This window comes from Quercus lobata, chromosome 1 (assembly GCF_001633185.2).
Source record: "Quercus lobata isolate SW786 chromosome 1, ValleyOak3.0 Primary Assembly, whole genome shotgun sequence".
Lineage (NCBI taxonomy): Eukaryota > Viridiplantae > Streptophyta > Magnoliopsida > Fagales > Fagaceae > Quercus > Quercus lobata.
In genome coordinates, this window is record NC_044904.1 from 45699134 (window position 1) to 45711366 (window position 12233).

A 12233-nucleotide genomic window follows, 5' to 3' on the forward strand; every position below is an offset into this window, starting at 1 on the left:
TTACGTCGTTTACTATGGAGGAAGTCACAGATACTTGGAGAAACATGTCTCTCTCTGAGAGGGAACACTCAGACTTCGACCTCTAAAGAGAACAACGATCTCAGGAATTCATTCTAGCGGAAAAATTTATGACCCCTTGTTTCTTGAATATGGATATTGTGGCAAGAACTTTCAAACAGATTTGGAGATCGACAGATGGTTTCAGCATTCGAAACCTTAGTAACCATATCGTTCTCTTTGTCTTTAACTCCTCTGTGAATGTCGAAAAATAATTCAGAATCAACCATGGAGTTTCGATAAACACTTGGTAGTTTTGTAGAGGTACATTAACGATACACCAATCCAAGACCTTGATTTTAGCAGAGCTATGTTTTGGGTGCAGGTACATAACATACCAATTTGGTATATGACTTAGAAGGTGGTAGAACGTATGTGTGAGACAGTAGGGGAGGTACACAAGTCTATGGGGGAAATGAATGAGGATGGTGGTAACTCTATTCGAGTTCGCGTCACTATGGATATCAATCTTCCATTATGTCGTGGAAGGGTAGTCACACTTGAAAGTGGGGAAAAAAGATGGGTTGCATTCAAGTGTTCGTCTGTCGAATCTGTGCTATTGGTGTGGCAGACTGAACCATGATGATAAGTGCTATAAGCGATAGATCCAAAGTAAGGGTACATTACAGGTGTCAGAGCAACAATTCACCTTATCTCTCAAAGCCTCACCTTATCGGATAGCAAGGAAAGGAGTTATCTATGTGCCTGGGTACTATGAGCAAAACCATTCTCGCCCAATAGGGAGTGATATGGCGGAGACTGGGAATGAAGGGAGGAATACAACAAGCTCGACAGAGGCCAGCAGTGTTGACATAGTGCACGTGGACGTTACAGCAGTTACAAATCCTTGTTTGAATCCCTCATTAATGCTGCCTTCAGTCACACAGCTGGATCTGGTTTCAGTGCCCATAATTTTGAGGATTTTGCATTGCCAAAGTCCATGCCAAATATTAATGAGTCCAACCCAATTAATGCACCTTCTATTTTGGTGGAGGTATTAAATGAGGAGACTTTTTGGAAAAAATAAAGGATAATGATGAGATATTATTGGCACGAACTATTAATACTCCAGATAAGGAAAAATTTTCCATGCCAAATAATAGGGTTACAGAGCCAAAAGGAGTTAATGCTGCTGTGGTGGCAAGATTATAGAAACCAACGCCGCATCAGGAGCAAAGGGAGGCAGGGCAGATTGAAGACACGACCAAAATTTTTTTGGAAGAGAAGCTTCTATACTTGTGGGAGGAAATCCAAAAAAGAGATCCATTAAAAGTTCAGATATCCCTAATGGTTTACCCAGTAAAAAATGAGGGGTTGCTGTTGCTGATGAAATTGCAAAAACTGAATTGGTAGAGGCTGAGCATCAGCCCTGCCAGTCACAATGAGTCTTTGAGTGTGGAATTGTCGTTGGCTTGGGAACCCACGTACAATTCGAGATCTTCGAGATTACATTTGGGCAAAAGATCCCTCTGTCTTGTTCCTGGCTGAAACATGGACAGATGATGCTGGGCTTGAGTTGTGCTAAGATATTTTGATTTCAATAATAGATGGTCAGTACCAAGTGAGAATTGAGGGGGCAATTTGGTGCTTTTGTGGAAAGACTCAATCAATCTATCTATAGTTAACTCCTCCAAATACTACAATGATGCTTTTGTTGATAGGTATATAGAACAAGCTTGGCATTTCACCTGCTTTTATGGAGAACCAGTAACATGGAGGAGACATGAGGCATGGTCGAAGCTCAGTGCATTGAATACATACCCAACTATTTCGTGGCTTTGTGCTGGCGACTTTAATGAGATTACAAGGCAAGATGAGAAAATTGGAGGAGCACCAAGGAATCATAATCAGATGCAGTTGTTTAGAAATATCATCGATGAGTGTGGCTTCATGGACTTGGGGTTTATCGGTCCAAGATTTACATGGTGCAAGCATTTCACAAATGGCCAATCTATTTGGGAGCGGCTTGCCCGAGGCCTAGCCACAAACTCATGGTTCTTGAGATATCCAGGAACTTGAATCCATCACCTTCCTTGTTTGTCATATGATCATTGTCCATTACTAATAAACCCATCAGGTATTGATCTGCCCTCTCAAAAAAAGAAAAGAAAAATTCACTTTGAAGAAATGTGGCTCTCTAATAGCAGGTGTGGGGAAGTCGTGGAGGCAGCATGGAAGTCATGTGCTAACACTGATTCCGATAGGGCTATGATCAACAAAGTGATGCAATGTGAGAAGGATTTGACGTGGTGGAACCATAATGTTTTTGGTAATGTTCGAAGGGAGCTTAATAAAAAGAGGAAACAATTACTGGAGGAGGAAGATTTGGCTATTAGAAGTGGGGATAACACTCGGGTTAGGAGCTTGAAGGTGGAGATAAACACTTTGCTGGACCAAGAAACTAGAATGTGGAAGCAAAGGGCGTGGATCCAATGGTTGAGCAAGGGAGATGGCAACACCAAATATTTCCACACATGGGCATCTCATCGGTTCAGAAAAAATAGCTTGCTGGGTTTATATGATTCGGCCAATGTATGGACAGAAAATATTGAGAACATTGCAACTATTATCACAGATTACTACCAAGAGCTTTTCACCACCTATAATCTAGACCAACCTCACTCTTGTGATTACAACAAGTATGAACAGCCAATTAAATGAGCAACTTAGAGCCTCAGAAGTTGTTGATGCCTTGAAACAAAAGGGACCTTTGAAAGCTCCCAGCCCCGATGGGATGCCTCCTTTGTTCTTTCAACACTATTGGCCAATGGTGGAAGGTGATATAACTCAATCTATGCTTACTTGGCTGAACTCAAGTACTTTACCTTATCCTTTAAACCATACCCACATCACACTCATTCCCAAGAAAAAAGAGCCAAAATATGTAATTGATTATCCCCCCATTAGCCTGTGTAATTTCCTTTACAAATTATTTTCCAAAGTCTTGGCCAATTCATTAAAAAATTGCTCCCTTCAATATCACCGAACACCAATTTGCCTTTGTCAATGACCGTCTTCTTATGGATAATATCTTGATTGTCTTTGAAACATTACATTGCATGAAAAATTATAAATCTGGCTCCTCATGTTACATGGCCTTGAAACTGGACATGAGCAAAGCTTATGATCAAGTTGAATGGAATTTTTTGGAAAAATTGATGATGAAGATGGGCTTTAATGAAAGATGGGTGGGATTGATTATGACTTGTGTAAAAACTGTGACTTATTCTGTGTTGGTCAATGGTGAACCTAAAGGGCTTATTACTCTGTCAAGAGGGCTTAGACAAGGAGACCCCCTCTCCTCCTTTCTATTTCTTCTTTGCACGGGGGGCCTACATGGTCTCATCCGACAAGATGCAAATAGTGGTGACATTACTAGCTTTGCACTTTGTAGACGAGGGCCTAAACTCACTCACCTATTTTTTGCAGATGATAGCCTTTTGTTTTGCAGAGCAACCCCTAGGGAGTGTGACAAGGTGATGGACTTACTTTCCAATTATAAGAATGTGTCTGGTCAAAAGGTGAATAGGGACAAAACGACACTCTTTTTTAATGGAACAGTTGATGAAGGATCAAGGTAGATTATTAAAAATATTTTAGGGGTCCGAGAGGAGCATAATTATGAGAAGTATTTGGGTCTCCCCTCTTTGATTGGGAGACGTAAAAAGGCTAGCTTCAATTACATAAAAGAAAGGGTGTGGAGGAAGTTGTAAGGGTGAAAAGGAAAACTATTATCATAAGCAGGAAGGGAGGTTTTGATAAAGTCGGTTATTCAAGCAATACCTACTTATGCAATGGGATGTTTCAAACTACCTATTAGGTTGTGCAATGAGATCGATGTATTGATAAGAAGGTTTTGGTGGGGGCAACGTGGAGACTCACGGAAAATTCATTGGCTCAAGTGGGATGATATGACAAAATCCAAGATGGTTGGGGGTTTGGACTTTTGTTATTTAGCCCTTTACAATGACTCCCTCTTAGCCATGCAAGCATAGGGGGTTATTACATGAGAAAAATTCACTCTTTTACAAATTTTTTGACGCCAGGTTCTTTCCAAATTGCTCAATCATGGAAGCTATGGAATCAAGTGGGGCATCATATGCGTGGAAGAGAATTCTCTATGGTAGGGAGGTGATTAAGAAAGGTGTGAGGTGGAGTATAGGTGATGGCTGCTCAGTTAAAATTTGGTAGCACAATTGGCTGCCAACCAAATATCCAACTCGAATTTCTCCTCCTTTTGAGCCTATGGAAAATGCAATGGTGGAATTATTGATTGATGCTGACACACGGTCTTGGAATTCAAGTATGATTGATGGTTTATTCTCCCCAAATGAAGCTGCCTTGATAAAAAGAATTCCTTTGGCTCGGATAGCTTGTGCAGATGAGATGTTTTGGCCATTTACTCAACATAGGAACTACACCTGTAAATCTAGGTATAGGTTTCTCGAGGAGTTACATGATGGCCCTCCTTTTACTGATGTACAACTCAATACAAGCTTCTGGAAAAAGGTTTGGAGGCTTTGTCACGAATAAAATAAAGAACTTCATGTGGAGGGCATGCAAAGATCCCATTCCAACCAAGGTTAATTTGAGACGACGCTCCATCCCTATCCCCATGCTATGTGATCAATGCTCTGTTAAGGAAGAATCTGGCTAACATGCACTATGGTCGTGCACAGAATTGGATCAGGTTTGGTCGGAGTTGCCAGGTTGGGGTCAATGAAATAGGTTCGGTTTTGTGAACTTCCAAGAATTGCTTTCATTGATCCTTGATAACCATGGCTAACCAGAACTATTTGCGATGACTGTTTGGACAATATGGCACCTGAATGCTTGAAAATGTGTGAAAACACAAGAGCTATTTAGACCCCCAAATTAAAGTTACGGCTCGATTGATTTTACTTTAACTTAATACTAAGTGCAGAATAGAGTAAATGTGAGTGGATAAACAAACAAGCTACTCTAACCCATAAACATTATAACATAACAGTAAAATGAAAGGTAAAAGAGTAGGGAAGAAGAATGCAAACACAAGATAACACGCTGATGTGTTATCGAAGAGGAAACCGAATAACTCAGCGAAAAACCTCTTTGCTGCCCTCCAAGCGGTAATCGATCCACTAGAAAATTAGTTGGGATACATTGGTTAGCAAGAGACCCTCCAAGCTCCTACTCCAACAAGGCTTCTCGGAACCGTGTCTTGTCTAGCTCTCTGGATCCCGCAACAAGCTTTATGTTGCATCTGCCATCCTTGGCTTCTTCCAATGCTTCCCAACAGCACCAAAACCTCACTGAACACTCTGAAAGGGTGTGGTAAGTGTTTGTGTTATCAACCTCTCAATGGTATGGAAATTGAGAGGTAGGAGTTGAGGAAAATCCACAAGCAATTGTGTAGAGAAATGTGGGTATGGCAATCTCTAACTCTCAAGGTTTGTGGCTAGGGTTTTCTCTCTAAAGCACTCCTCAAATTTTGTGGGTAATGTGGGTATATATAGTGTGGGTACAGAAAGTGTGTATCAGATAGCACAGTCTGGCAAAACAAAATATTTCACGAGTGTCTCGCGGGAAGGCCTTACCCGTGAGCTACTCGTGAAACACAGCAGTCTCCATTTGTCCTGACTCTTCGCATTCCAGTCATGTGCAGGGCACATGCATCATTTTATGGGATGCTTAGTCGCGAGCTACCTGTAAAAACTCTTTTGTCTTCAATTGCTTGAGTCTTCACACTCTCTCTCTCTATCACACAACCCTTTCACTTAAATCCCACAATAAATATAGGGTATAGAATATTGAATAAAATTACAATCAAATTTGGCATGGAATTAAAGCCAACAAAACATATAGTTGTAAATTACAACTTTACAATCTCCCCCTTTGGCTATTCCTTGACAAAACCCCTAAAACAGACTCTAGACTTAAACGTGAGTGTGGGAACAGTGGCAAAACTCACCCACCTCTAATCTACAAGCTGTGAAGTACTTGCACATATATACATGTAACCTAAAACACTTGCACACAAACAAAACTTTCATTAAGCCTATGACAAGTTGAATACATGGTACGTACATGAGCAAGTAAAATGCGATCAAGTTTGTAAACACTATAAAACATGTAAGCATATCTTGATCATACAAGAACAATCATTAAAGAATGACTACAATGAACATTTAACTAGTAAATGCTCATCTAGACATGCAATGCAATGAAGACCAACCACAATGATCAATTACATGTCCAACACACAACCAATGCAAAATACATGAAGTATATGCATTTAGGATACAAGATCCTACTAGGGTACAAGTGTGAGGTACTTAAGACATATTAGCAATATCTTAAAAGAACAAAAAAATGCTACAAAGCATTGAGATAAATACAACTACTAAATATAAACTGAAATTAAAAGCAGAGTACTAAAGCTTTAAATGAAAGCAATAAAACAATAAACCAAACAATAGTTACTAGCTTCTCCTCCCCCTATCACTACACTCCCCCTATCAACGACACCATCTCCCCCTTTTTGTCATGGAATAGCTAGTCTTCATGTTCCTCTAGCTTCCTCTGAATTTGGTCCATTTGAGTCTGGAGAGATGTGAAGTTGGTGTCGAAATGAATGTGTTGGGAGTGCATGATGGTAGCTAGTCCGGATATTTTGGTAGTGATCTCTTGGAGAGTAGCCATGATGTTGTCTAGCTATTCATCATAAACATGGGAGGTAGAGCTTGAGCTTTCCTGAGTAGCATGACTTTCTTGCTTGGTATTCTTCTTGGTGTGACTCATGCTTGCATGGAGAGTGCAGATATTAATTGGACTTGGCCTTGGATATGGGCGCTCATCTTTCGAGGGATGCATACATTTAAGCTTCAAAATCCTTGAGATAAGGTGATAGAAAGGAATACAATTCCTTGAAGCAGTCCGGTCAACCGTTTTTGCCACAATGTGGAAAATATGAGAGCACACATCAATCTCCATGTCAGTGATCAGATCATGCAAAAATAATGCTCGACCGAGATTCATGTAACCGATGTTGGACAGAGGATAGAGGTTGCTAAACATGATCATTGTGAGTAGCCTTAATTTGGGAGAAAGAGATGCCACACTTATTGATTTCCCACTGGAGGAGAATTCCAAATTAGCTCCTAAAGCTTCCCGAAGAACCTCCTCATCTAGATTCAGTTCATCATATACTGGTAGGATAGGTAATATTGGCCTATTGATGTGTAGAATTTCGGCCAAGTAGACGGGTGTAACTGAGAACCGCTTTCCTCTCACCTAACACTTGATTTCCTCTCCTTCAATAATGGCATTGGCATAAAATTCTATCACCAAGTTTTCGTATGCATCCTTAAGATTTAAGAGAAGAAAGTTCCAATCCTTAGTGGCAAACCATATGAGAATATTGGTGTCTAGGAGAGATGGTTGATCAACGGCCCTTTCAACCAGTAATGGAGCATCTTGAAAGTAGTTCGTATAGGTCTGAAATGCAGTATAAGATTTGAACAAGTCAGGGTCATACACTCCTGTTGAAAAACGTGTCCTCTTTGACCTCGGAGAAGGGTCATCAACATTAATCACCGGCTCTTTCCCTTTGCTGCTGCCTCCTTTCACAGCTGAGCTTTTAAACGGAGACATCTATACATTTACACAGAGAACAAAGAAAAGAAACAGGTGCATAAACACAAAACAAAACACACAACTTGATTAGATTCAAGATATTCCAAAACAGAAGTAAAACAACTTAAAACATAGTATAACCAACTCAAAAACAGAGCAAACAAATTTAAAATAGCATGCAATAAGTGTTAAAACATGTAAATAGAAGCATAATGCATGAAGTACATGACTGTGCATGTGTGTCTATGCTATGCATGTGCTAATGCAAGTGAGTGCAGCAGGAGGTGCATAGGGTGTGCCTAGAGGATGCCTAGTGTGTGCATGGCATGGCATTGAGGCACAACTTGGGCAAAATGTGTAGAACACACATTCATTGACCAAAACATGTTAAAAACATGGTCAATCAAGATTAAACCCAAGCATAGGGACTCACTTGAGTCCAATTCAACACAAGAATGTCACTAGGACATTCTATCAAACACCTAACATGCAACAGAACACAACACCTATGAAAAATGTATGAACATGATGAAATTTGCCTCAATACATGATTAGAATGCCTCATGGGGCCAACATAGATACAAACATAGCAAATGGGACTTAACCCAATCAAAAGTTTGAAATTTTTTTCGCAAAAATAAGAACCCCAACCCCTTTTTCGAAAATCCCCAAATTTCAAAACCCTAAGTTAAAATTTGCATAATCTAAGACGAAAACGAAAAAAATGTTTAGGAAAACATACCTTGAAGATATTTTGTAGAGATTTTTGCTTGATAATGATGGGGTTTGAGTGAAAATTGATTTTGGGTTGAGGGGGGTTTGAGAGAGGCAGTGCGAGGGAAAAACCAAGTGTTTGAAAAACTATCACATCTACTACATAAAAATTGAAAACACGCATTTTTTGCGAGTTAGGTAGTCGCGATATTAGTCACAAGACACATTAAAGCTTTCGCAAGAATCTTTTAGTCGTAAAACAGTCGCGAGACAGTTGGTATGAAATTGAAAAATTTCCAATTTTTGCCTAAAAACATTTCGCGAGAAGAGTTTAGCCGAGAAATACTTGCGAGGTAGTAGCGAGATTCTCTGTATGAAAATGTGACTTTTTAATTTCCCTTAAGCACTTTTTGCGGGAAGCTCTAAGTCGCGAGCTTCTTACGAAACAGCCTCTGAACCAGTTTTTGAAGAAAAACAAAAAAATGCATTTTGAACAAAAACTAAAAGCACGAAAGTATAAAATCACTTTCGAAAACATATAAAACACTCAAAAATCTTTTTGGGTTTGATCGGCAAGTGATTGAGCATACACATCACATTTGAACATGTACAATCACACAAATGAGAGAAGCATTAATTGAATCAAAGTCTTATGTGTTGTGGGTGGGTACCAAATGTGGAATAGTCCTTAGACCAGAGTGAAACTTCAATGATCAATTTAATCAAGTCATACACAACTGGTACTCAGTCAAGTGGACTATCTCAATTATAGAAATGAACATATATGACCTCCCACAAGAAAATGATTACAAAACTTAGAAGCCTTTGGCTTCTGTATAAATCATAACATTTGATCCTTTTTAGATAATACATCTCTTTTTGAGATCGGTGCTTAAAATTTTTGATATTTCAACATTGAGAGTTAGCCTTTGGCTTTTTGAGCACCATACATTTCAATACAAGAGTCGCTTTCCCCCTTTTTCCTAGTCAAATACTAGTATGTGCGACAGGCTTTTGTAGCTCATAATCTCTTTTTCATTTTGAGATTTACATTTGGTGAGCTCTATTGCAAAAACAGAAAAAATAAAGGTGGGAAGATATATAGGCATAAGTCTATGCAAGTATCAAGACCATCAAGACTATTGACCAATCATTCATGACAAGCTTGAAGATCTATTTACAATATTCACCCATAGTTTTCAAGATTTTTCCCACAAAGATATATGTGCATACATAACAAGCTAAGCTCGTAAATGCATTACACTACACCATTAGTACGAATGTACTAGGCCAAACTCACATGTGATATACATAATACAAGCGATCAAACTTTTTGAAGATTTTTCAATTCTTATGGGTTTTTAAATTTTTGAACACACTCAAAAACATAACAAGTAAAGTAAGATCAACAAAAACAAGTATAAAAAAAAACTTGTAAAAGCAACATGCTATAAACTGGAAGCAATGCATGACATGATGCATGAACCTATCACCCTAAACATTGGAAGTATTAATGCATGGATATAGGAAGAGCTCATGCATAAGTACCTTTTTGCACCCACACTTTACGAGTGTTTTGGGTGAAAGCCTTAGATGGCGGGGTACGACCAACATAACTTTCAAACCTCGGAGTGAAGCTAGCAAGGCATAGGGATATGTTTTTCAGCATTTCCATCACGTTGCCAATGAGATGTCCTTCACTATTTCCCTTAGCTTGTGCTCCCCTTAGTCTTCTCCTTGAAGTTTCTTGAGCATGCATCGAATCAGCCTTTTTGAGTGCATGAAGCTTGAAACAATTTGTCCTTGTGTGTCCTTGTGCACCATAATGATGACACAAATGCTTTACTTGAGGCCCCCTTTGATTTTTGGGTAATGACTTCCCTTTTTCCTTTGGTTTTGCACCAACGGCCCTCTTAACTACAGCAAGGGTCTCAGTCTCAGGCTTCACTTCTTTAAGTTTCTCATCATTCTTGGCTGATACGAACCATATTTCCTTCTAGGGCTCACTGCTAGAATTTCTTTCTCCGGTATAACCCAAACTGGTCTTATCATGTGAAGATTTCTGAGAAGATCGCATGTTGTCAAGTTTCTTGGAGGAGATGCGCTCAACCTTGACATTTGCTTGAATGATTTCAAGTTCAAGAAACTTGATCTTAGAATAAGCTGCAACCACCTCTCCTTTGAGTCTTTCTTCTTCACACTTTGATTCCTTAGGTTGCACAAGTATACCCTTATGTTCTTCTTTAACCTTTTTCATCTTTTTCACAACAAGGTTAGCAACTTTGGCGTATTTGCCACAATCTTCCAGTAGAGAATCATAGGCTTCTTGAAGGTTGTTCTCCCCTTTATTTTGGCATACATCTTCATCTTCGGATTCTTCATTTCCTCATCCTCAGAAATATTACCAAGTTCATCAACTAAATTGCTCAAATCATCTTGACTCAACTAAGGCAATAGCCATAAAAGCCCTAGGAGAAGAGAAATAATGCCCTAAACTGATTCAATTGGAGGCAAATTTCTGAAGACTAAGCATCTCATTAACCTTTGCACTTAAAGTTCTCTCCAGCTGAGCTTTAACTTGTAACAATTTTGCCTCAAGCTTATTGGTCTTCTTAGCCAAGAAGTTATTCTCAAATCTCAGTGCTCCAATGGTCTGATTGGCTTCATCAAACTTCATGAAGATTTCTTCTTGTTCAAGCTCCACTTCACTGAGCTTCTTGGTGGCCAACCGGTGCAACTTCTCATGTTTTTCTAAGATCTTGTATAATTTTGCATAGGCTGTGTGGATGTCATCTTACTCATCCATCTTCTCAAATTTAGACTCCGCAAAGTCCTCTTCTTCATCCACATCTTCAACAATCCCCTCAGTAGGATTTACAGTGGTAGTGAAGGCATTTAGGATTCCATCATCCTCATTGTCAGAATCATCTTCAGGCTCGGTGTCACTCAAGATAGCAGCAAGTGCCTTGCTCTTCCCAATGGTCTTGAGATACGTAGGGCACTCTTGTTTCATGTGATCGAAGCCTTGACGCCCAAAGCATTTTGGTCTTGAAGGAACAGTGTACTGACCGCCATCCCTATCATCCTTCTTTTCTTTGTCTTGGTTCTTGAACTGAGATGAGCTGGACTGCTTGTGGTCTTTGTCAAATCCTTTAGCATTGGCATTCTTCATAAACTTTTTGAATTGTAAGGTGATATAGGATTTCATCTTAGAATCTTCATCGTATGAAGACTCATCAGTGTCACTGCTCTTGGCCTTCAATGCCATGCTCTTTCCCTTGTTAGATTTCTCAATCCTTGTCAAACCTAACTCATAGGCTTGCAGATTTCCAACCAGCTTTGTCAAAGGAATTTTATCAATATCATTTGATTCCTCAATCGCGGTGATCTTGTCATGAAATCTTTCGGGTAGAAATCTGAGCACCTTTCTAATAATCTTGGATTTGGGAATGGTTTCCCCAAGATTCAAGGCTGAGTTCACTATTTCCTTGAGCTTGGCATAAAACTCATTAAATAACTCATCCTCCTTCATCTTAATCCTTTCAAAGCTCATGGTAAACCTCTGAAGCTTTGAATCCTTGATAGCCTTGGTTCCTTTATGGGTTGTCTAGAGGATGGTCCATGCTTCCTTCGCAGTTTCAGTAGAGGATATTTTCTTGAACTCCTCATTCGTGACCACACTGAATAACGCAGTCATTGCCCCGCTGTTGAAGTTTTCTGCCATAATCTTAGTGTCATCCCAATTGGCTAGCGCTTCCTATGGCTTGGTCCAGCCTATCTCCACAACTTGCCACACTTTTTCATCTAATGACTACAAGAAAGCTCTAATGTATATTTTTCAATATGCA

The 12233-nt window shown here is 39.5% G+C and overlaps 1 protein-coding gene across 1 annotated transcript; it reads left to right on the forward strand.

The window, feature by feature from the left end:
• Nucleotides 1–3149: 3149 nt before the first annotated feature.
• LOC115954743 (uncharacterized mitochondrial protein AtMg01250-like) lies at nucleotides 3150–3638 on the forward strand. The gene has a single exon (XM_031072675.1). The coding sequence runs from the start codon at nucleotides 3150–3152 to the stop codon at nucleotides 3636–3638; it is 489 nt and encodes a 162-aa protein (XP_030928535.1).
• Nucleotides 3639–12233: the final 8595 nt, after the last annotated feature.